This window comes from Notothenia rossii, assembly GCF_949606895.1.
Source record: "Notothenia rossii genome assembly, chromosome: 5".
Taxonomy (NCBI): Eukaryota; Metazoa; Chordata; class Actinopteri; order Perciformes; family Nototheniidae; genus Notothenia; species Notothenia rossii.
Genome location: NC_136903.1, coordinates 32,939,577 through 32,965,463, shown reverse-complemented (window position 1 = coordinate 32,965,463; position 25,887 = coordinate 32,939,577). Strand labels below are relative to the sequence as shown.

The window sequence follows — 25,887 nt, the reverse complement described above, 5'->3', positions numbered from 1 at the left end:
AGTATTATTTTATTCTTTTAAAATGTTTTCCGGATTTCATATCATATAAACACCAAATCCCAGCATGCATTGCAGCTAAACCATCCAATTAGCGATCTTAAACCATGGCTGAGGATCTTGGGTAATCGCTCGAAATGCCTATGTCTGTTTCCAGTTATTTTTATTTTGAAATTCAGTTCCTGAAGGACGCCAAAAAAGGCCGAGATTATGGAATTAAACCAATAAATAAAAGCAAGGATAATTGTGTGTTATTAGTGAGTAAATAACAGTGTGTTATTTTGAAAAGAATAACAAATTAGAAGAAAAAAAGATTTAAAAAATACAGATTTCAGTGTTCTGAGGCTCTGTGCCCCATTTATTTTCCTCACAGACGGAAACAAAAGTCAGAAATTATACGATTTAAAATAAAAGCAATAATTGTGGCTTGATATTGGGTAAGAACATGTTTTTATGAACCACACAGCTTCCGGTCTTCCACGACCCGACCGGAGAAAAAGACATGCTGCAGGCACGAAACACATTACCAGTAGAAATACATTGCTTTTAAAATCGTGCTGTGCAACACGAAAAAAAAGGGCAAAATCGTGTTGGTGAACACGAATCAATAGATTAAAAATCGTGTTGGTGAACACGAAATGCCATGAGACTCGGTTGCGCCGGCGGGGACCCTGTTTTTTTTTTGTCAGGGCACTGTGTCTTAGGGGATCTTAATATTTAAGAACCTATTAATGTGTTATACCAGATTAACAGAAATAATCTCAGCTAACTGACGATATAAACCATTTTTACCAAAACAAAACACAAGTCTCATAAGAAGCATCTAAATGACCCCTTAGCGAAAAATGCTAACGGACATTGGCATAGAACTCAAGATAAAAGTACCCTTATTACTGATCGTAGCTGAACATACAAGATATCCGATTAAAGCTGAGGTTCCACAGATTATTTAGGTATATAGTATCATCACTGAATGATCCGAACTTGCGACAGGGGAAGCAAAGACAGACATCACAACACACCTTTACGTAGCTTCTAGGGAGATCGTCTCACCGTAGCTCTTAATCTGATCAAAAGACGTGTTCAATGGCATTAAAACGAGAAAAAACGCGACTGAATCGGTTAATCCATAGGTTGATAAAGTTTCTGGGCAATAATTTGAATTATTTATAATGCATAATTCAATTTTTATGTAAAAATCGCAGAGCAAAAGTTAGCTGCTAATGGTAGCCACCAGAATGGCTGCTGCTTCCGGTCTTGGCAATGCAGCAGCCTAACACACACACATGACCAAATAAGGACTATGTGGGAGTTCCCCTCGATTCCATTGGCTCTGACGGTTAGAAAGAGATGTCACATGTCAAAATCCAGCAGGGGGAGCCAGAGATATGAAAAATCCACCCAAATGGCCCCAGAAGAAGGTTTTTTTTGCTAAATCTGTCTAAAATGTCAAATATCACTTGTTTTGCATCAATCTTGATACAGGGTACTTATTATATGTTGTACTTTGGATTCCTAAAGCCTTTAGTCTACTAACCCATCATCCAAGGTTAGTTTTCACTATAAGTACAATATATATTTTGGACGGACACTATCATTTACAGTTTTTTACCATGTTCAATCTGAATTTTCTTTAAAATAAAAAACATCTATATTGAATCTGACTATTCTACATCCAACTGACAGGTTTATCATTACTTTGAGAAAAAAGATTATTAATGTAACCCTTTTAGAAGGGAAGATATGGTCATTTGTTCTGGGAATGTCATTTTCGAGCCTGAAACCTGAAAAACAGGCTCGGGGTTTAACAGGTGTTCACAACCTGCATGTGTATCTTTTAAACAGCAATTTGTTAATTGCCCTGATTCTCCTACCCTTGTTCCCACAAGACTCGGTTTAGTTGCGTGTGTGTTCGCGCGCTGAAATGTGTTTTTTTTAAGAGGCTTAAGGGGCTGACTAAATTAATGGACAAGTTGCCTTTGCTCTGCAATCATGGGAGTTTGTATGGGATTTAGGGTATCAGAGAAGAGTAAAGGAGAGCAGACATGTAATCAGAATTTTCTAATTTAGTCTCCGCTCTTCCCCTGTGTCTCCCTCCCTGAACTCTCATTGTATTTTCGATTTCCCTGCTCTCCTTCTGGTCACTGCAGAATCCTCCACTTTGTATGTTCAAGGTTCTTTATTAGTCATACGAACATAGCTACAGTGTAGTTTTATCGATGAAAATCTTGTATAACAGGCTTCTCCAACAGTGCAACAAAAAACACAGATAAACAGAAAAATATAGTGCAAATAAATAGTAAATAGTAAATACAAGAAGAAAATTTGTTTAAAAAAGTGAAGTAGTGCAATACAAGTCTATATGCAAGTCATTGAAATATGATATATTAGGTAAATACTAGATAAATATTTTTTAAGTAGCAGCCAGATGAATATTGTGGATGTTGTTACAACAGTTCAGGTGTTTAACCTGTGGGATGAAACTGTCCCTGAGTCTGGTGGTTTTAGTCCAGATGCTGCGGTACCGCCTGCCAGACGATAGCAGACAGAACAGTTTGTGGCTGGGGTGATGGGGGTCTTTTATAATCCGGAGGGATTTCTTCCTAAGCCGCTTGGAGTAAAGGTAAAGTTGTGTGTGAACAGGGAGTAGAGGAGAGGGCTGAGCACGCAGCCTTGAGGGGCTCCGGTGTTGAGGATCAGGGTGGAGGATGTAATGTTTCCCACCTGCACTGCCTGGGGTCTGCCCGTCTGGAAGTTCAGGATCCAGTCACAGAGGGCGCTGTTGAGCCTGAGGTCTCTGAGCTTGATGGCCAGCTTGGAGGGCACAATGGTATTGAAGGCTGAACTGTAGTCAATGAACAGCATTCTCACATAAGTGTTCCTCTGGTCCAGGTGTGAGAGGGCAGTGTGGATGGTGAGGGCTATGGCGTCGTCTGTGGACCTGTTTGCTCTGTAGGCAAACTGCAGGGGGTCCAGAGTCAGGGAGGAGGTGATGAATGTTTTGACTAACCGCTCAAAGCACTTCATCATTATTATTATTCAAGGGCGGTGGTGGCGAAGTCCATAGGGACTTGGCTTGGCAACTGTTGGTCACCAGTTCAAGTCCCGGAAAGACCAAGTGCTACCGAGGTGTCCCTGAGCAAGTCGCCATTCCCTACACAGCTCCCCGGGCACCGTATATAATGGCAGCCCACTGCTCCTAACACTAGGATGGGTCAAATGCAGAGAAACCGTTTTGTTACATTGAACAGGTTGAATCTTCTTCTTCTTCTTCTTCTTCTATTATGATGGAGGTGAGTGCTACTGGGCGGTAGTCATTGAGGCTGGTGATCAGAGCCGGCCCGACCCATTAAGCGACATAAGCGGCCGCTTAGGGCCCCACAGTCACTAAGGGCCCCCTAGCAACAAAAAAAAAATGAAAATAAATAATAATCTCAGTGCACCGTCGCCGTGACAAGTATGTTTAATTAATTTTGTTAATATGCCTAGATTGCCTACTCTCAAAGTCATGTATTATATTATTGAGTCAATAATATAATACATTAACCGTGCTTTACCTGAACCTCATCATGACACTAATGAGGACCTCAGGATTGTAATTTCCCGTGTTCAGTGAATGCAACAGAGGCAAGACACCAGACCAACCAGAGAGTTGTATGGAAATAAACATCTGTCTAATTGGCGGACAGGTACCTATCTGGGGAGCTTTGACAATGTTTAAAATAAACTGTCAGTCAGACTCAGAGTTTTTGAAGATGGACATAAGAATTTTTTTTCTTAAAAATGAGGACAATTCTCAAGTGGTGTCTCACACAACAACCCCAGTGCCATCACTTGAGCCAGGTAAACAAGGTATGTAAATGTCAGTAAACTTCCAAGTTATGCGAACATGTAAGCAAAGCATAAATTACAGCTATGTTGACGTTACTTTGAATCGCGGGGGTAAGCTAAACCGTTAGCAAGTAGCTTTAGCTAGCCAGATATATTAAAGGTCCACTGATCATAATTCCATTGTTGAGGTATACTAAAATAGAAAAATACTGTGCAATTTTCCAAACTCACATTGGTTTCACATACAGCATCTCTGTAAAGTATGTGTATTCAGCAGTATTCACTTTCTCCACTAAACGGCTCGCTGCGGCTTGCTGCAGCTCCCCCCCCACCCCCCCTCCGTGATTTCCTTGTTCCTAGCGATACACAGCCAAACACAGCCAAACTCAACCTGAACACACACAAAGTCACAGCCGAAATAAAAACAATAAGTGTGGCTTGATATTGAGTAAGAAAAAGGTTTATAGGTTGATAAACGCTGTGAGAATGGGTCTGCAGAGAGAATTTCGCGCGATCCCAACTGTCTGTTATCAGCCTGCAGCAGGAAGCAGAAATCAGCAGGGCTGCCTGCACTGAGTGTGTGTGTGTGGATTGGTCAATTTGGACCAATCAACGGGGGTTTAACGTAACGGCTCCGCGGACGTAACGTCACGGCTCCACGGATTGGCCCATTTAGTTCCGGGTACGTGCTTTCGTAAGCACGTACCCGGAAGAATCAAATGGATGATGACGTCATGATGACGTTTCACCAACGAGGCGTTTTGGGGAGGTATTTTCTGTTTTAGAGTTTTACTCGCTACAGGGTGTACTTTGAGGGTTTGGCTCCGCACACCGTTTACATGCAGAAAAACCTTCATAACACACAAGGGCACGGGTAATAACCGGAAAAGCATGACATGTGACCTTTAAATAAACACTTTGTCATAAAATCTAAATGTTATGTTTTTTAGCGTTACCTGGTGATTTCAAAGAAAGCTCTCTGGGAAATGTTGACTTACTGTTCGACATGAAGCTAGAACCTACCTTACAGTACACAGTTGATCCTGAGTCCTGTCAGTAAAGTTATCATAGTTAGCTTAGCTAAGCATCAACCTAGCACTGAAATATATGGATGTTATGTGACAGTATTTCTGAGAAAATGTCAGCTGAAATGGTGGCATAGTTGCCACTTCTTTACGTGTCGACAGCTATTTGAAGGTATTTGCAGCAATAAATGTGGCTGTTTGGCCACTGACGTTGCCATAACAACACCTGAATTTAAATGTGCAACCTCTTTTGTGACAGATTTTTGCATGAAATTATAATTCTTCTGAATGATATTCCTATTAACAGCTAGAAGACTAGATGAGTCTTCTAATGTGAAAATTATGAGATGGACACCCAGAGAGAATAAATGAAAAACAGTTATATACTATATGACAAAACAAGATTACAGTTTGAAAGGGAAGTGATTTGTAAAATATCCATAAAGAAAAATCTGCTTACAGTTCTGTTTCATATGGTTGTTGAGAGATGTATCGATAGATCTCTTCATTTTGCTCTCAAAGTGCACCAGATTGATGCTTTTAACTTCAGTATTTAAAAAAAAATCTTCCCAGGGTAGCATGCCCCCCGGCCCCCTAGAGGAGGTGAGGACCCCCCTAGAGGAGGTTAGCTCCACGGTGTTTAAATGCTTATTTATACAATATGTGTGCTGATGCTAACATCATAAGATAAAAGTTGGTTCCCTGTTGTGTGTAGTGAGAACGCGATAGAGTGAGGGGGGCCCCCAAGCCAAAGCTCGCTTAGGGCCCCCAAAAGTCTAGGGCCGGTCCTGCTGGTGATTATTGTTTTTTTGGGGACAGGAACAATGGTGGAGTGTTTGAAGCATGTGGGGACTACAGACTGCAGCAGGGACCTGTTGAAGATGTCTGTGAACACCTCTGCTAGCTGAACTGCACACACAATGAGAACACGGCCAGGGATGCCATCAGGTCCAGGAGCCTTGTGTGGGTTAACCCTTTTAAAAGTATTTGCACACATCTGCCCTGTCTAAAACAAAAGGGCAGGACTCCTGATCCTTCTGTGCCTCCACAGCCTGCCTGCTCTCAAATCGTGCAAAAGAACTGTTCAGCTCATCTGGGAGAGATGCACACGCAGACACTCCCGCAGCACCCCCCGCTGCTCCTTTGTAGTCTGTCATTGTTCTTAGTCCCGCCCACATGTTCCGGGTGTTACAGCCATTGAAGTCAGATTCCACATTGTCTTTGTATTGTCTCTTTGCGCTGCTGATTGCTCTCCAGAATTCATATTTAGATTTCCTGTACTCCTCCAAATCTCCAGCTCTGTGCGCGATAGTGTGCGCTTTCAGCTTGCCACCCACCTCGCCGTTTATCCAGGGCTTTTGATTTGGGAATGTCCGTACAGAAACCTTCATTACCATGTCATCGATGCATTTCCCACTGTAGCAGATGACCGTATCTGTGTGTGTGTTGATGTTGTTGTCCTCAAACACACTCCACTCCGTAGATGCAAAGCAATCCTGCAGAGCTGAATCTGACTCCTCACTCCATCGTTGGAGTGTCCTTGTTACCGGTCTTACCTCATTCACACCAACGTAACTCTGGTTCAAGCTCCGTGCTAGAGCTTTTCAGGTTCAGAACCGGTTCTTCGGTTTAGCTCCGGCTCTTTTCACACCGCTCAGAGTCCAACTGGTGCTGCGTCATTGCGTCATCATTTGTGTCATGACGTAACCGTTTGCGTGCCTGCTTCATAAAACCAAACCGCGGGGAAAGCCCTCACAGCTCACACCGACAACAACAACAATGGCCGATTGTGTTCCAGCTTCCTCTGTACCTCTTCGGAAGACCAGATTCCCAGTAAGTAGCTGGTCTCTTCAGTGGACCACTGCTGCTTGTTAAGTTTCTCAATCGTTGTGTACAAACTGGATAAAACACCGGCTTTTTGTTGTTGTTTAGGAGTTGATCAAGCCCCTGCCCCCGACTCAACGTTAGCGTAACGTATGTGGTGCTTTTGCTCTAGCCGTAAAAAAATGTGGTGCTTGGACAAACCGGATTCCTGAGCTAAGAGGCTGCTCCGCTGTGGTGTGAACAGGAAAACCCGGTGCTTTTCAAGCTCCAGCTCCAAACCGGCCCTGAAACACCGTTGGTGTGAATGAGGTAACAGTCCCTTTTAAGTTTCTGCCTGTAAGCAGGCAGCAGCAGCAGTGAGATGTGGTCTTATTTGCCGTGTCCATGTCGAAAAGGGGAATAAACATGGTCCAGTATGTTTCCAAAGGGGAAAGGACAGAATTAAATGGGTGTCGTCAGCATAGCAGTGGTATGAAAAACCATGCGGGCTAATGACAGATCCGAGCGAGTTTGTGTACAAGGAGAAGAGGAGGGGACCAAGAACAGAGCCCTGAGGGTCCCCTGTAGTTAATTGACAAGGGTCGGACTCGGACCCTCTCCAAGTTACCCTGTAGGTGCGGTCTTTGAGGTATGAGGTGAGGAGGGAAAGTGCAGTGCCTGAAACTCCAAATTCTTGGAGAGTGCGAAGGAGGATCTGATGATTCACCGTGTCGAATGCAGCAGACAGGTCCAGAAGGATGATGACAGAGGAGAGGGATGCTGCTTTAGCAGTGTGCAGTTCCTCAGAGACAGCAAGGAGAGCAGTTTCTGCGGAGTGACCTGCCTTGAAACCAGACTGGTGCGGATCCAGAAGGTTGTTCTGATGGAGATAACAGGAGAGTTGTTTAAAGACAGCGCGTTCAAGTGTGTTAGACAGGAACGGGAGAAGAGAGACAGGCCTGTAGTTTATAACATCAGACGGGTTGAGAGTGAGTTTCTTTAGCAGAGGGTTTACTCTTGCCTCCTTGAGACTGTTTGGAAAGTGACCAGAAGTTAGAGAAGTGTTGATGAAATGGGTGAGACACGGTAGAATGTCAGGAGCGATAGTCTGAAGGAGGATAGAGGGGATAGGGTCCAGAGGACAGGTGGTAGGACGGGCAGAGGTGACAAGGGTAAGAACCTCACTTGGGAACTTGGGTCCCCCTCGCATTGCGGGTGCAGCGAGCTCTTTGGTTTATACAGAGCGGAGTGCACGTGCTGGGGTGTACGGTTTAACCATGTCCTGGATTTAGGAAAGGCCAGACCAATTCGCCGCATGGTACGCAAGTACCAGTGTCTTGAAGTGGATTCTAGCAGTTACCGGAAGCCAGTGAAGGGAGCGGAGGAGCGGCGTGGTGTGGGAGAATTTAGGAAGGTTGAAGACCAGACGAGCCGCTGCATTCTGGATGAGCTGCAGGGGTCGGATGGCACATGCAGGTAGACCAGCCAGGAGAGAGTTGCAGTAGTCTAGGCGTGAGATGACGAGAGCCTGGACCAGAACCTGCTCTGTTTTCTGGGTCAGCTGGGGACGTATTCTCCTGAGGTTGTAAAGAGTGTATCTGCAGCAGCGGGTTGTGGCAGCAATGTTTACAGTGAAGGACAGTTTGTTATCTAGGGTCGACCCCAGATTCCTTGCAGTCTGAGTCGGGGAAACAACAGAGGTGCCGATGTTGATTGTTAGGTCAAGAGTGAGACAATCTTTTCCCGGAAGGAAAAGCAGTTCAGTCTTGTCAAGGTTGAGCTTGAGGTGGTGAGCAGACATCCACTGTGAAATGTCAGCGAGACAAGCAGAGATGCGTACGACGACCTGGGTTTCTGAGCGGGGAAAGGACAGAATTAATTGGGTGTCGTTAGCATAGCAGTGGTATGAAAAACCGTGCGGGCTAATGACAGATCCGAGCGAGTTTGTGTACAAGGAGAAGAGGAGAGGACCAAGAACAGAGCCTTGAGGAACCCCTGTAGTTAATTGACAAGGGTCGGACTTGGACCATCTCCAAGTTACCCTGTAGGTGCGGTCTTTGAGGTATGAGGTGAGGAGGGAAAGTGCCTGAAACTCCAAATTCTTGGAGAGTGCGAAGGAGGATCTGATGATTCACCGTGTCGAATGCAGCAGACAGGTCCAGAAGGATGATGACAGAGGAGAGGGATGCTGCTTTAGCAGTGTGCAGTTCCTCAGAGACAGCAAGGAGAGCAGTTTATGTGGAGTGACCTGCCTTGAAACCAGACTGGTGCGGATCCAGAAGGTTGTTCTGATGGAGATAACAGGAGAGTTATTTAAAGACAGCGCGTTCCAGTGTTTTTAGACAGGAACAGACGGGTTGAGAGTGGGTTTCTTTAGGAGAGGGTTTACTCTTGCCTCCTTGAGACTGTTTGGAAAGTGACCAGAAGCTAAAGAAGTGTTGATGAAATGGGTGAGAAACGGTAGAATATCAGGAGCGATAGTCTGAAGGAGGTTAGAGGGGATAGGGTCCAGAGGACTGGTGGTAGGACGGGCAGAGGTGACGAGGGTAAGAACCTCACTTGGAGAGAGAGGGGAGAAGGAGGTTAGTGTGTGGGTGAAGGCAGGGTCTGGCGACCCAGCGGTGAGTAAAGGTGAGTCAGAAAAAGAAGAGCGAATATCATCAACCTTTTTTTCAAAGTGGTTAACAAAGTCGCTTGACAGAGGGAGGAGGGGGGAGGGGCTTTGGGGGGGTCCAAGAGGGTAGAAAAGATTGAAAATAGTTTTTTGGGATTGGAATAGGAAGATTGGATCTTATCTTGAAAGAAAGTGCTTTTTGCCTGAGAGATCGAAGCAGAGAAAGAGGAGAGGAGAGCCTGATAGGTTAGGAGGTCGTCATGGTGTTTGTAGTACTTTGGCAGGACCTTCTTCATGTTAGCGGTGTTAAAATACCGAATGAAGGCCACCTCTGGCCTTGAAGTCTCGGTCTTGTCGATAATCCCAAACAGCTGATCGAGTGCTGTGTTGTTGTGGGCGATCGGCGGAATATACACTGCTGTAATCACAACACATGTAAATTATTTCGGCTGGGCTATTGTCCACAAGGTTCCATGAGGTGCTCTAAATGAGAGGAACAGTGCGAAGAAATAATCCTCACATCTGAGGTGCTCTAAATGAGAGGAACTGTGCGAAGAAATAATCCTCACATCTGTACACCAGTTCTTGTTAATCATGATACACCGCCTCTTTTACTTTTCCCCAAGTTTTTTTTGTTTTTCTGTTCGGTCCTGGCGGAAAATAGTGAATCCGTCAGGAACAATGGCAGAGTCCGGGATAGCGGGGTTTAGCTAAGTCTCAGTGACAATTAACACGTTACAGTGTCCCGTTGAAAAGCAATCCGACTTCTGAGTTCATCTAGCTTATTTTCAATCGATTGAACATTAACCAGAAGAATACTCGGAAAATGGGGTCAGTTTACTCTTTTTCTCAGTCTGACCAGCAGCCCGGCAAGGGACCCCCGCTTGGTCTTCTTCTTGCGTCTCTCAGGTAGGACAGCAACAGGTAGCCATGACGGATCTCCATTGTCTGTCGGTGGGCTATTGTCCACAAGGTTTCTGATGTGAAGAAGTTCCTCTCTGCTATATTGTATAGCAGAGTTGGTGCGGTCGGCTTAAATATTGCGAACCATGTTAAAAGCAGACGGCAAAAAGTAAATAAACACTGAAAAAATATGAAAAAGGGCAAAGTTGGAGAGGAGCCAGAAGACAATGCGGCCATCTTCACCGGCGCATTTTGGCATCTACAATTATCAATTTTGCTGGATACTGTTATGTAAACATTGGTCTATCTTAACTTATTCTACGGTGGCCGACAGGGGCAAACACACTACAATGGCCCAAAACTCAAAACATCCATCCATCCATCCATCTTCTCCCGCTTATCCGTGTTCGGGTCGCGGAGGTAGCAGTTCCTGCAGAGAGCCCCAAACTTTCCTTTCCCTGGCCACATCAACCAGCTCTAACTGGGGGATTCCAAGGCGCTCCCAGGCCAACTAAGAGATATAATCCCTACACCTGGTCTTAGGTCTACCCCTCGGTCTCCTCCAAGCTGGACGTGCCTGGAAAACCTCCCTAGGGAGGCGCCCAGGTGGCATCCTTACTAGGTACCCAAACCACCTCAACTGGCTCCTTTCGACGCAAAGGAGGAGTGGTTCAACTCCCTCCCGGATGACTGAACTTCTCACCTTATCCCTAAGGGAGACGCCAGCCACCCTGCGGAGAAAACCCATCCCTGCCGCTTGTATCCGCGATCTCGTTCTTTTGCTCATGACCCATCCTGCATGACCTTCATGTGCAACTCGATTTTGACAGGATAACAACTGGTGACTTCTAGAATTGTGTGAGTAACATTCTGTTTTTAGACTTCTCTGTTTCAGTGTGTGTACTCTGTATAAATACACCACCCCCGTCTGCCACTCCTTTGGTACTGTTTCCGACTTCCACGCAAAGTTGATGAGACGTATCAACCATGACAGTCCCTCAACACGCAGAGCCTTCAGCATTTCTGGGCGTACTCCAGCTCTGCCTCTACCATAGAGGGCAGAGTTGTCGGGTTCAGGAGTTTGTCAAAATGTTCCTTCCAACGCCCTATCAGTTGAGGTCAACAGCGTCCCATCTTTACGGCCCGTCCACACAAGCAGCTGTTTGATTGGCTAGAGCTTGTACTGGCATATGATTCGATTGACTGACGCTTCCGTTGAAGCTTCAAAAGTTGAACATTGCTCAACTTTTGCAGCGAGCACCGCGAGAACAGCTACGCTTTGCTCCCACAACGCAGTTTGGCGATGCGTGACGTCACCCCATTCAAGGGGAATGGGCAGAAGCGTTGAAGCTTCAACACACGCCGCTGTGTGGACAGGCTGTTACTGTACACAGCTTGGATGGTTCCATGCTTCCCCCTCCTCAGGTGTCCGACAGTTTTCCAGAACAACTTTGGTCCCGCCCCGAAAGTCCTTTTCCATGGCTTCTCCGAACTTCTCCTACACCCGCTGCTTTGCCTTGGCCAAAGCTGAGGCTGCTGCCCTTCGGGCCTGTCGGTACCTTGTAACTGCCTCGGGAGTCCCCCGGGCTTCGGCAATAGAGGCTTTGAACACCACCCACTCTGGTTTAATGTCCCCAGCCTCCACAGGGATGCCCGAAAACGTATGAGCATCCGTATGTTCAAACTTGGTGTTTGTTATGGCCAATCCATGACTAGCACAGAAGTCAAGTAACAAACCACCACTCTGGTTCAGATCAGTGGGGCCGTTCCTCCCAACCACGCCCCTCCAAGTGTCTCCATCATTGCCCACATGTGCGTTGAAGTCTCCCAGCAAGACTAACGAGTCCCCTTCAGGAGCCCCATACAGGACTCTTTTCAGGGTCTCCAAGAAGTCTGAATACTCTGAACTGCTGTTTGGTGCATAAGCACACACATCAGTCAGAGTTCCCCCCCCCCCCCCCCCATAACACGCAGGGGTAGGGAGGCTACCCTCTCGTCCACTGGGGTAAACTCCAACAAAGAGTCACCCAACCGGGGGCTTGTGAGTATCCCCACACCCGCCCGGTGCCTCACCTTGGGCAACTCCGGAGAAGAATAGAGTCCAACCTCTATCCAGAAGTAAGGTTCCAGAGCCTACGCTGTGCGTAGAGGTGAGCCCAACCAGATCCAACTGGTAACGCTCCACCTCCCGCACAAGCTCCGGCTCCTTCCCGCCCAGAGAGGTGACGTTCCACATCCCCAAAGCCAGCTTCTGTCGCCCGGGTCCGTCGAGACCTTCTGCTTTCACTTCCACTCTTCTGGCAACGCACCCTACCCCATCGCTGTTTCCCGTAGGTGGTGGGCCCGCGGGACGGAGAAGCGGAGGTGTTGCCCACGTTGCCTTTTCGGGCTGTGCCCAGCCGGGCTCCGTGGCAAGCCCGGCCACCAGACGCTCGCTGACTTGTCCTCGCTGGCGTGTCCTCGCTGACGTGGACCCCGGGCTTCCTCCGGGCCGGGTATCCTCACTTTGTGTGTCGTCTTTCATGAGATCTTTGAACCAATCTTAGTCTGGCCCCTTGCCTGAGATCGATTTGCTATGGGAGACCCTACCAGGAACACAAGATTCCAGACAACACAGCCCCCAGGTTCATCAGGGCACACAAACCTCTCCACCACGGTAAGGTGCTGGTTCTTCAAAGAGGAAACAATTATGCAAATATAAAAACCCAAATGTGCCAAAACATTTCACCAACTTGAACGTCAACGTCAAAACGCTGCAAACACAAAATGCTGCAAGAAGCACCAAACACAACATAAACTGGGACACTGAAAAGTGAAGCACACAGCTGGGACCGGAGCACTTGTTGATGTTCAGGGATTATATTGTATGCCGATTGTCACTGTCAATGGAAGAGTTGGTCTGTTTTACAATGCATATATTATATAATTAGAAATGTCTTGTCAGTATATTTGAAATGACTACGTTAGCTAGCTAGCTTACAGTTGATCTGCAATAATATCAGAAGTAATCATGTGATCACATTGTTAAAATAAGCCAATAAAACTTACATGTTCGGTACATTTCCACTGAAAGTGTCAATTGGCCAACTTTATTATCATTAATCATCAACAAGTGCTCCGGTCCCAGCTATGCGCATCACTTTTTAGTGTCCCCAGCTCGGTTCGTGCTTATTTAATTATTTTTTTAATTAGTTTTCGTTTATGCAGTGCTTTCAGTAAATGCTGCGCATGATTGTCAAGCTGGTGTAGATGTTTTCCATTTGCATGTTTTTGCACATTTGTATTTTTATATTTGCATAGTTTTATGAAACGGCAGTGTGTTCCTCCTGATGTAAGTGTTTTTGATCGTTTTGGCACGTTTGCACCAGACGGCCACTGTACATTATAATCAGGGTTCATCACCTGTTTTCAGCTGCAGGTGGATGCTCGGAGCGGGCATCCAGGTTGCCACAGGAACCAGAACGGCCTTAACCAATGGGGTGTGCTGCCTGATGTCCGACAGCAGCTTGTCGAAACCGTAGATGTGCATCGCCTCCATCACCAGGGAGGATATGTAGACGGTTTTGCCACTGGTCACGTAGTAACCTAATGTCACGTTGTGGGGGCTGCAGTCATCGTGTTCCACCTGTGAAAGAGAGAAAGTCATATTCAAGTATTTTTTTTGCTTCCCTATCACCTATTATTTCTAAAGAGGCTGTTTACAAAAGAGGCTGCTTACATGTATCCTAAAAACACAGTGTTTGTCTAGAGGATTTGTGTTCTTATATTTCAAAGCACATACACTACAAAACGGTATCAGAGAAGAAATCAGAACCAGGTATAACAGGTGTATCTTCAAATACTGTACATGCTGCACTACTGTAGCTATGTGTTTAGAATACAAATGCATCATACTGAGGAAATGTATAATCCCTGTTTGTTTTTTAAATTAAATGCAAGTCTGTCTCCATATTTTAGCTCCAGCCTGCACAGTGATAAATCTGACCAACGGTGTCCTGGAAAAACCCAGAAACAACAATCGGTGGTGAGTCAAGGCTCGTATTTCTGGAGCCAAACACTGCCATCCTCTACCCTCCACCTGTATCCTCTCTGGGCAGCAAGGGCTGTTGTTACGATGGCTATTTCCTCAAGCTCCTTTCCTTCTCCTCTCTTTGCCTTTACACTCTCCTTACCTACCGTCTCTCCCTTCTTTCCTCCTTCCATCTTCTTCCTATCTCCTCTCCTACGCTTTCTTCTCCTCACTTCATCCTTGGTTCTCCTATCCTATCTTCTCCTCTCTTCTCATCCTTTCCTCCCTCCTATCTTTTCCTCTAATCTTCTTTAATTTTCTCTCCCCCTCTCCTCTTCTTCTCTGCTTTCCTTACTGCTCTTCTCCTCTATCTTCTCCCCCGCTCTTTTCTGCTTTCTTCTACTCTCTTCCTCCCTTATTCTTTCCTCTAACACCCTTCCTTCTCCTATCTTCTCCTCACCTCTCCCCAGGCTTATCTTTTTTTAGTAAAGACTCATCCCTGTGTTTATTATTCTCTTCACTAACAACTATAACTCATCCTACAGGTATGTAACATCCATAAATGGTTGACAAACTACCAATAGATGTCAGCATGTAATTATATATGTTTTGGTTAATTCAAACACATTTCAAAAAAATCCTCTAAGGGATTTGTACATGGGTGTAATCTGTGCTAAAACTATAATAAGCCTGTAGGAATATTTTTAAATGAATGAATGCTTTACTTCAGTTCTTACTTTCTGTATATTTATAATAGTTTATAAAAAGTAAACATAGTTATATTATTTGCCCCTTTGGTACATCTTATTTCCTCTTATTGTGTTCTGTTTAAACCATTGCCTTTTAACCAAGTCTGTCAACGTTAATGTGTTAACTCTCTTGTCGATTGAATCTGGAAACCTGGAAATATATTTAGTATAAATAAATATATATTATAAATATATAATCTTAAAAATAAATCAACGCAAATTATTTACATTAAGGAAAGTCATTTTGATATTTTGACAAACCATGCACCAGTTTCTTGAAGTTGCACAGTCTGAGATATTGGACCGAGTCACCACAGTGGGAACTGATAGTGCTCAGAGTATGATAGCAGCAGAGATAATATAGTCAGGGCTGCACATGACTGGTGCGCAGATGCGCATGCGCACCTCGGCCAAAAAAGGCGCATTTGCGTACCAACCATAGTCTATGGTACCAACATTGAGAGAGAGAGAGAGAGAGAGAGAGAGAGAGAGAGAGAGAGAGAGAGAGAGAGAGAGAGAGGGAGAGAGAGAGAGAAGGGAGAATAGCAAAGAGAGGAGAGAGAAGAGAAGAGAGGGAAGAGAGAAGGGAGGAGAGAGGAGAGAGAAGAGAGGAGAGAGAGAGAGAGAAAGATATTTGCGAATTGGATATTAACTGAGGGCCCGTAGCACTGGGGTTATAACTTTTCGCCTAGGGCGCCAGATCTGGGGAGGCGCTGCGCTGGCAATTCTGGGAGGGAAAACATTTTTTTTGACCGTTGGGGCTCATCCTAATTTTCGGCCTTGATGTAACAACATTCATAATTAAGTCAATGTAACACCCTTTTCACCCCGGTTACACGTTTCATTTGCCCAGTACGATGGGTGCTTTAAGTGATGAAAATGGGGGATGTTGGCTTATCTGGCGCCCGCAGCTCACAGCCAAAATGCGAGTGAGCGAGTGAGAGAGGGAGGGTGCACCGGTACCGGCGCTGTTGTTATTAGAATCTGGTGCTAGTTGCTCTAACGGATATAAGAAGATGTTTCTACAATAATGTGGAGGGAGAGTCCTCTCCAGTCAGACTGAGAGGCTGATAACTACAGCTCAGTGAGGTAAAGGACTCAAGTGTTTAGATAGTTAACTTTTGTCTAAGTTCAAACGGTTTGGTCACAATTTATGTAAACACATATTTCCAAGGCATTCCTTTAAGATTATTGGGATAAACAGGTTTGAAATCACTCCAATGTATACTATAGAAGGACAGTAACCAAAAATATCCTTTAAAACTGGAGAGATAAAAAAAAAAAAAAGCATAAATAAATAAATGTTAAGGTAAAATAAGATATGAATGAACAACACAAATAAAATAAGTTACATTAATTTGTTATTGTCTATGGTAGGTTATCGGTTATGTTCACTGCATGTGTGTTCTATGTTCACCTCTGCATGTGTGTTCAGTGCTGTGTGTCTGGCAAATAAAGTCAAGACCCCCTAAAAAGTTACGGTTTATTTCATTTTAAGGATGAGCACCAAGCAACATCTCCAGGTGCTCCTTTGAGAACCAGGGCAAAAAAGTGATGTGCACCCCTGAATATAGTATGTCCTGTGTAGCGCACATTACACAGAGGGTGATCACAGCGGCTTTGTTGATGCTTTTGCTAAGTGTCTGAAAAATGTTGGACTTCATGCAAGTAATTCAGAGTAAAAGTAAAAAACCCTAAGATTTATCTTACCAGTTTGTCAAGCATTTATTTATTACAACACCTAACATGTATTTGTTTTATACCCCAAAATACAATAGTTGGGGCAGGTTTCTCAGTCTGCTGAAGACAAAAGTAGCCCATAACCAATTCCTCAAAACACTACCTACTTCCTAAAGCTCTGGACAGTCAGTTTTATAACTCTCTGTTATCACTGCTGTCTATCAATAGACTGATCCAGATTGAAAAATAATCTACGTTATCTGATGGAGAGGATGAGAACTGTGTGTGTGTTTGTCTGTGCGTGTGTGTGTGTGTGTGTGTGTGTGTGTGTGTGTGTGTGTGTGTGTGTGTGTGTGTGTGTGTGTGTGTGTGTGTGTGTGTGTGTGTGTGTGTGTGTGTGTGTGTGTGTGTGTGTGTGTGTGTGTGTGTGTGTGTGTGTGTGTGTGTGTGTGTGTGTGTGTGTGTGTGTGTGTGTGTGTGTGTGTGCCAGGGGGGTAGATGAAAGTGGACTGGAGCTTAGAGACACTGAGTCACTCCCGGTGCAGGCTCACAAACAACTGGATAAAAATAGCAGGAGCAGGCGGAGGAAGACAGACAGCGGGATGAAGAGAGACAGGTGGACAGAAAGGGAGGCAGGTAGGCTCGACAGGAAGACTGACGAACAGGAGAGACAGACAGGTTGGCAGGAAATCAATCGGATTAAACCCAGGGAGCTCACTGAGAGGAGAGAGCATGGAGGAGGGGAGCAATAGGAGGAATGTAAATATTGAGGAAGAGTGCGAAAGAGAGAGATCATTGGAGATGAGAGAGAAGATTCACCGTCCTGTTATCTGCGAGTCAAATTTGACCAGTTTCTATATATTTGTATGTCATTAACCACAGGTTAAAGGAGCCCTATTCTTCTTATTTTCAGGTTCATATTTGTGTTGTGTGCCTCTCCTGTGACATGTCTCCATGCTTTAATGTTTGAAAAGCTCTTTATTTTTCTCATACTGCCTGTGCTGCAGCACCTCTTTTCACCCTCTGTCTGAAACCAGAGCCCAGTCTGCTCTGATTGGTTAGCTGGCCGGCTCTGTAGTGATTGGTCCTGCCCCTTAGTCTATCATATAGTGCTAGCCAAAAGAAGCGCGAAGTTCAAACTTGGTCATTGTGACATATTGCGAGCATTAACGCGATATCAGCCCTAGTCACTGCCAGGAAAAATAACTAACGGTTTAATAATAATATAATAATAAACTTTATTTATATAGCACCTTGCAAGATGCAGCCCAAACTGCTTTACAGATACAAAATTAAAGATGGACGAACATCATTATAAACAAACAAAAAGTGTTATATCACAGAACCATAGAACAATAGAACATGAACAGTGATACAACAAAGATTACCCCAAATTAAAAAGATATGTCTTCAATGTACTTTTAAAAACTCCAATGGAGTTTACTGTTCTAAGATCCAGATTTCTTGTATCATACTTTCGGTACTCCTAAAATAAATGCATTGGAGGATCTGAGTGTCCTTAATACTAGGTTGTTTGCAAGAAAAATGTAAGATAATTTCCTCTGATTTGAACTTAAGTTAAAATAATACATTGTTTTGCCTTTTTTACCAACAAAATAAGGTTTAATTTGGTTTTTAATGGAGGTCTATTGACCATTAATGCCAAAAAGAAAAGCTTGTAGTAATGATTGAGAATGAAGTTGAAAAATAATGTAATAGAGATTGGATAATCAAAAGGAAAACATCCTGCAACAGAATATAAACATTACTCAACTGCAGTGCTCTGATGCAAGAAAAAAGGGAAAGAATAATTTATTCTGGATTTATTTTCCATTATCGTGTTTGTGTAATAATAACCTCTCTAAGTAAACACCACCTGACTATTCAACAGTTTATTTCTATTCAGACTCCAACTCTGCATTAGTCACCTCTTATTTCTCCTAGCACCATTCAGATAATTCGTTGTGTGGAGAATGAGCAAGAGTAGAAAATGATTAATATTATATAGAGTATCGTGAAGGGCACGCTGAACAATAGGATATCTACACACATGCAGCCAAATGTTATTTAAAGATTAGATTTTCTTATTATCATCAGAAAGGAAAGCACTTTACTGAGTTTAGAGAAGCGGGTGGACCCCGGTGATCATTTAATTTACACCAAGAGCATAAAGACCTGTTGGAGTAGGAAGTGAGTAATCTTGATCAGTCAACTCCATATTTTCACAAATAACTTCATGTTGCTAAACATGTGCTTAGTGGTCAAACACATTTTATCTCCCAACCTCTTCGAAAACGGTTGCATTGTTAGCTTTAAATAGGTACATCTGTAGCTTCTGTTTCAAACCTGTAAGGGATGGTGCTTTTCTCCTACATTGTGTCTTTTCCACATTTACCTTTGTGAGAACAGGACACAAGGATGTTGGACGTTGAAGCTATTTTGGTTTGGCCAAAATGTTGTACTTCAACTGCCAAGTCAGTCATGTGATGCCATTGGGCCCAAACATAATTGTTCCCATTGACTTACATCGGGAAAGCCACGTCTGTAAATCATCTGACATTTTTTATTTAGGGAAATCAACTTCATAGATGGAACATTTGAATAGTCCTAATCTAAATCATAATGGTCTAGAAATCGTGAAAATAGCTGAATTTAGAATTATTTAACCTCTTGAGCCAGCCAAGACTGGCAGTTACGGAGCAGATTGAAGGTGGGGCTTAAGGAAAACGTGAGTGTGCATGCTCTAGGCCCTGTGGATGCGGAATATTGCAGGAAGATCTAGGGAAGAACCGGGCATTTTGGTCTCAGGCCAAGGAGTCAGGCCGTTTTGGCTTCATACTCCATTCAACGCAACAAAACTACTTGATAAGTTTAAGGCAACAAAAGTGCTGGGTTCGTCTTAGTGGAGTGACTGTGGATCTGGCTAAAAAATACATTAGTTACATAAAAAAATTGTTTGTAGTTACTATATCTGTAAGACACTTACCTGGGCGTAGGCTGTGGAGTCGTTCAGCGCTCTCTGCAGGGCGTGGCTCAGTCCTTTAGAGAGATTCTGTTTCAGGATCAGATCCAGGCGGTTCCTACGCAGCTCAATGGAGAGAACTGTGGATTACAAAATACATTTAAGCTTTATACGTGTTGATATTTTGTGTGTTCATATTCTGACAAATCTTACATCGACAATAGGGAATCAGGAGCTTGTCTGTTGGTTAAATGTTGCAATTTTGCATCTATTGCCAACCTTAGTGAAGTCGTTAGTACAGTAGTATCAACCTATCTCTCTGTGTAATAAAGTGAAGAATCTCCAGCCTCATATTTATAGAAGTGTTTATGTCCGAGGAAGATCTGCCCCTTGCTTTGGTTTTAATGAATTTGCATGTAATTACATCTATATAATAGCTGCTTTGTGCCTTCACTTCTGAAATCGCTGTATACTGTATATCATTGCTTTAAATAACATTTTCCATAAAAATGAACCAGCATGCCCTTACATACTGTAACGTTAAGAACATTGTAGATAAAAACTACCTGCCCTAGCTTTAGATTTTAGGCATTCATCTAACAAATATTTAACTGATATTTATTGCCTCACAAGTCTGGTGTTCTACTTGCTTTTTATCATAGACACCTACCTGTTCTGACCCAGTATTTCTCCGTCACGTTGCATGGAAGTGGACTTTCTTCAGGACTGGTGTTGGACGGGGGTTCAGTGGTCGTGGTTGGAGGGGGCGTGGTCTCGATTGGGATGAACACAGTGGTGGTGGGAACCTCTGTGGTTGTGGTTGTAGTGGTAATAGTAGAAGTTGTGGTGGCGACAGTAGTAGTAGGTGCAGGAATAGTGGTCATGGTTGGAGGAGGGGTGGTGGTAGTAGTGGTGGTGGTGGTAGTAGTTGGGGCGACCGTTGAAGTAGTAGTAGTGGTGGTGGGGGGGGCAGGTGTGGTTGTCGTGGTGGTTGTAGGCTCGGTTGTAGTCACTGTGGTGGGTTTGAGGCTTGTGGTTTGCTGCGTGGTTGTAGTGGCGGTTGTATTTGGTGATTCTATTGATGCGCTCCCAGTGGTTGGCACCATTGTCGTCATCACCTCAGCGGTGGTTGTTATGGGCGTCGTCGTGGTTACTGTGGTCAGCTGGAGGCTCTCGTTGGTCACAGTGTCCTGGCTGGTGGTTTCAGTCGGTGCCCTTGGTGTTTGTGCTGTGGTGGATGACGGTAGAGTTGAGTTGGTGGTTGTTGGTGGTAGAGATGTGGTTATGATGCTAGTTGATGTGGTCGTCAGCCGTGAGGTGTTTCTGGTGTGCGCCGGAGTGGTGGTGTTCCACTGGTGGGTGGAGAAGGGGCTGGTGATGTTGGAAGGAAGTGTGACGTCGTGGTCGCCCACTGTGGACAGCAGCGACTCGGGGACGGTGGGGAGATCCCAGGCTGGACGGCTGCTCACGGACTCCTCTGCAGGAAAAAAATTAGGGTTCATTTTTGTTCCCAAAAAAGGTCAGAAGTAAAACGCTAATGTTAGGGTTAGGCTTAGAAAACAAAATTGTGATTTAGTCTCTTTTAGAAACTTGTTAGCAGCCCTCTATATGACAAATAGAAGCTTCAGCCATTCACGAGTGAGGTATTTACTGACGTATAGAACGAAATATCTTAGGCTTGTGATATTGATATATGACCTTATTTAAGGCATCTAACCAAAAAGGTGTTCGACAACACAGCTTGTTCCTTCCAACGCCCTATCAGTTGAGGTCAACAGCGTCCCATCCTTACGGCCCGTCCACACAAGCAGCAGTTTGATTGGCTAGGGCAGGGGTCGGCAACCCCAGGCATGCGTGCCAGCATTGGCACGCGGCACCGTAACCAGTGGCACACTAGGAATAAGTGGAATAAGTGTGCAAAAATATTTAAATTGTATTTTCGGATCCTGAACGAGACCGCCGCCAGAGCGCCTGTCCCCGTTACCTGCAGAAGGAAGCCATGCACGTAACGCAGCCCGGCTCTCTTTAACTCCAGGTGACTTTCTGCCGCTTTCCTCTGTGGTGCAGTGCTGATCGTTTCACCACGGAGGAAAGCACTTCACTAATTGCAGTACCCATAAGGAGCTGTACAAATGCCGCAGTTTTTGCGTGGCTGTGTATTTAGTTGAAAACCCAGTGGCGATCTGCTCATCTCTCATCGAAATAATATGCTACAAAGGGGCGGACTGCCCAACTGTGTGTTGAACTTTCCTGTCGGCTCCCAGACCGTAGTCGAGGAGGGCAGAATCAACAAGCTTCAGGTTCAATAACCAACTTTAGCTTAAATGACTGGAGAGAGGCGAGCTCTTCTTGGGAGGCCGTTGCATTTATTTAGCTGTTCTTCTGTTTCACAAAATACATCACAGATCTCTGTTTTTCTGCTGCCTCGTTTCACTTCCAGAAACATACATGTTCCCTCACTGTCGCTCTACCATCCACAAACACACATGCACAAGCCACACCCCTCTCTCTCTCTCTCTCTCTCTCTCTCTCTCTCTCTCTCTCTCTCTCTCTCTCTCTCTCTCTCTCTCTCTCTCTCTCTCTCTCTCTCTCTCTCTCTCTCTCTCTCTCTCTCTCTTAAAGGGACAGCGACCTCATCTCACTCTGCATGAACCTAATATCATAACAGGTGTGCTGTGGAAAATCACAGAACGGACGATCGCCCTTATTATTATGCCGTTTAAACCAATTGTTGAAATGTGTTTGTTAAATTCGGCATCATGTACGTTGCGCTGACATTTCCACACACTGCTTCCCCGCAGCGAGGCTGATAGTTGACGAGCGTCAAGCTCCTCAACCCCCCCCCCCCACCCTGTTGATAATTCTCGATCTTTGGCACGCTGATAAACATTTTTTTTTTAAATGGCACTTCATATGAAAAAGGTTGCCGACCCCTGGGCTAGAGCTTGTACTGGCATATGATTCGATTGGCTGACGCTTCCGTTGAAGCTTCAAAAGTTGAACATTGCTCAACTTTTGCAGCAAGCACCGCGAGAACAGCTACGCTTTGCTCCCACACTCGTCTCCGTCACCGTGCCTACGTCAATCACCTCCTCCCCCTGGACGCGCACCAACACCCCCGTCACCATGCCTACCACAATCATCTGGACTAAAACGTCCTCCCCCCTTTCAAGACTGATGTCTCCGAAGCCTGATAAGAATGTGTGTGTAAAAAACGCAAACACTGACTGATATATGCTGGGTCCAGGCTCAAGGGCGTATGACACTCTCAACTCTTTCCAGGACAAGCCGGGGCCCTGCCTGCCTGTAGCTTTGCCGATATCTGTGTTGATAGGTAATAGATTAAGAGTGGTGAATCAGCTTAGAAACAGGAAGTGCTCAAACGTTTGTGTGAGTTTATCAAATTTAGCAGTGATTCCATGTCAGCCACAGCTTGCCGCAAAAAATCTGACTGATAGTGTATTCAACAAGCTTAAACTAGCTTTATTAAATGTCAGGTCTTTGGCATGCAGGTAAAACATTTTTAATCAATGATTTTATCACTGAGCACAATCTCGATTTTATGTTTTTAACGAAAACATGGATTGAACAAAATAACAGTGCAGCTGTTCTTATCGAATCAACCCCTCCCAACTTCAGTTTTATGACGGATCCCCACGCACAATAAGGGGCACACTCTGGACTGAATACCTCTAAGGTTGTGGTGACTGATGTTGCACTTTCTGATCATTCCTGTTTTCTTTGAGAGCTCTATTTCTGTTCACAATTTTTTTCAAAAAGAGGTAACCACAAAGCGATATTTAACTGAAAACACTAAGGAAATATTTACTCAGAATCTTTCTTCCACACTTGCCCTGCTAACTCAGTAAATGAGCTAGATGATCATTTTAATTCAAAAATTAAAAATGTTATAGATGCCCTTGCTCCAACTAAGGTAAAGGAAGTGACTGGGAAGAAAATATCTCCATGGAGAAAGGCCATGACCGTGAGAGCAGAAAAAAGAGTGTCGAAAAGCTGAACGTAGGTGGCGAAAAATAAATCTCCAGGTTCACTTTGAAATCTATAAAGAGAGACTTGGCCTTTATAATTTGGAATTGAAATTTGCCCGACAGTCTTTCATCTCTGATATCATTGCCAAAAACAAAAACAACGCACGTGCCTTGTTTGATACCGTAGACAGACTAACTAACCCCCCAGTGTCAGTAGCCTCTGAATTTCTATCCACCAGGGCGTGCAATGATTTTGCCTCCTTCTTCACTGAAACAATTCAGAAAATTAGACTCTGCACCTCTGGATCAGGTACAGCACATGTGTTGTCTCTGTGTCCACCTAATATCAATTCAGAGATCATGACACAATTCCATCAGATTAATGATAAAAACCTAGAGGACATTATACAACTTCTAAAATCCTCCTCCTGCTGCCTTGATATTATTCCAATAGGGTTTTTCAAAAATGTTTTTCCTTGCATGGCCTCAGATCCTATATTTCATATAGTAAACAAGTCTCTTCACTCGGGTGTTTTTCCACAGGAATCTTTTTTTTTTCTTTTTAATGACTGTTTTTAAATGCCTTTGTCTGAATGTCTTTCATTTTTGTAAAGCACCTTGAATTGCCTTGCGTTGAAAGGTGCTATATACTGTAAATAAACTTCCCTTGCCTTTAGAGAGAGATTCGCATTCCCTCTTATCCCAGAATGCTTTAATGCTAAACACTGCTTGATCCATCACTTACGATGTTGCTATGGTTTTTTGGGGTTTATAAAGGCTGAGAAATAAACAAGACCCTCCAAAATCTTTAAATTAAAAGTAAAGCTTTGTCTAAAGCCCTATGCACATTTGTATCAGTATGTGAAGAAATCAGATCTTGACAGGCCTGGTATTGTTAAACAAAGATTGCTGCATGTGATAAGGCTTAAGCAAACGATTAATGACAATGTAAAGTTGAGATGACAGAACAATCGCGCACTGTACCTGAAGTGGAGCTGCTGTTGCTGCTGGAGGAGTTACTGTTGACAACAACCAGAGAGACATTCTCTGATCTTGCCGTCTCACTCTCTGTTTTGCTGGCTGCAGAGGAGGAGGATGGCAAAGAGGATGTTTTTGTTGCAGATGAGGAGGAGGATGAGGAGGCCTTGGATGGGGATGAAGAGGAGCTTCTGGACCAAGCAGCTTTAGACAGCAGTCCTAAAGGTTTTCCTAGCACTGGTGTCTCTGCCAGAATGGAAGGGGCTGCCTGCTCTCTCTGGCCCTCTCCACGTGTCTGCAGGCTCTGTGGCCCCACAAAAGCTGCAAGGTTCCTGGGCATCATTGGCAGACCACCCCCCTTAGCATCCGTGGGACTCCATTCAGCCCCAACTTCAGTCAAGGTTCCTGTCATAATTCTAGCCCCTGCGAAAATATTGCCATCTGTCCCAACACGGACTCCTGCTTCTGTTTCAGTCCAAACTGCTGCTCCGGCCTCAGAAAACACTTTACCCTCATCCATCACAGCTTTGTCTTTAGCCCCGGCTCTGACTCCAGACCAGGGGATGGGGACTGCGGGGTCCAGAGGCCGGACAGCCCATCTCACTTTCTCATGGTGACCTCCGTCAGCTGTAAAGGAAACATGAGGGATAGGGAGGTGGAGGAAGGAGTGGATACAGCAAAATCAGAGTTAGTGTTTCATTTGGGCAGCAGGAACATTATGAGCACTCCTTGAATCATTTGTCCTACCGGTGTTCATTTAATAAACTAAAACTTTAGGTACCAAGTGTAAGGTCTCTGTATTTTTCATGTTTATTGTGTCCTATTTTTCAGTCATTGTTCGTGTGTGTGTTCACTAGAGCTTTGGCGGTGATGGTACAGTTATACCAGACTGCTTTCATCTGTTCTTTTCTTCTTGCCATTGAAAGATAGTGGAGGTTAGCCCGTGAGTGCCATGTTCTTTTGACCACACTTACACTCACAAAAAGAACATAATAATTAGGTGAGTGGTACAAATGGTCTTTGAGCCCATTTTGCAGAGGTATAAAGGGTAAAGGCATACAAGGAGTGGAACGGATTCTTGCGCGTCACGTTTCTCCTGTGTTTTGTGCCCTTCGTAGATATTTTTAGACTTTAGACGCTATCAAAACTGTTGGCATAGTCATTTATCTACTGACACATTAAATAAGAGTAATATACTTAAGTTAAAGTTAACAATGAAAGCAACTGGCTTAGTTAAAGGAAATGTTGGCTAGACTAGATTGACTTAAATGTTCAATATAATCTGATGAATAAACAAGAAGACAATGTTGAACGTTTCCATGAGGAAACTAGTCAAACAGTTAATGT

At 44.4% G+C, this 25,887-nt stretch overlaps 1 protein-coding gene across 5 annotated transcripts in view; it reads right to left on the bottom strand.

The window, feature by feature from the left end:
* The window catches only part of kiaa1549la (KIAA1549-like a), a 202,899-nt gene that overhangs the window by 116,952 nt on the left and 60,060 nt on the right, over positions 1-25,887 (bottom strand). For all 5 annotated transcript variants that reach the window (XM_079680850.1, XM_079680851.1, XM_079680853.1 and 2 more), the window contains exons 2-5: positions 24,547-25,167; positions 20,244-21,050; positions 19,598-19,713; positions 13,576-13,798 (exon numbers count right to left, since the gene is read on the bottom strand). In XM_079680850.1, coding sequence (XP_079536976.1) covers positions 13,576-13,798; positions 19,598-19,713; positions 20,244-21,050; positions 24,547-25,167 — 1,767 coding nt within the window. The remainder of the gene's footprint in view (positions 1-13,575; positions 13,799-19,597; positions 19,714-20,243; positions 21,051-24,546; positions 25,168-25,887) is intronic.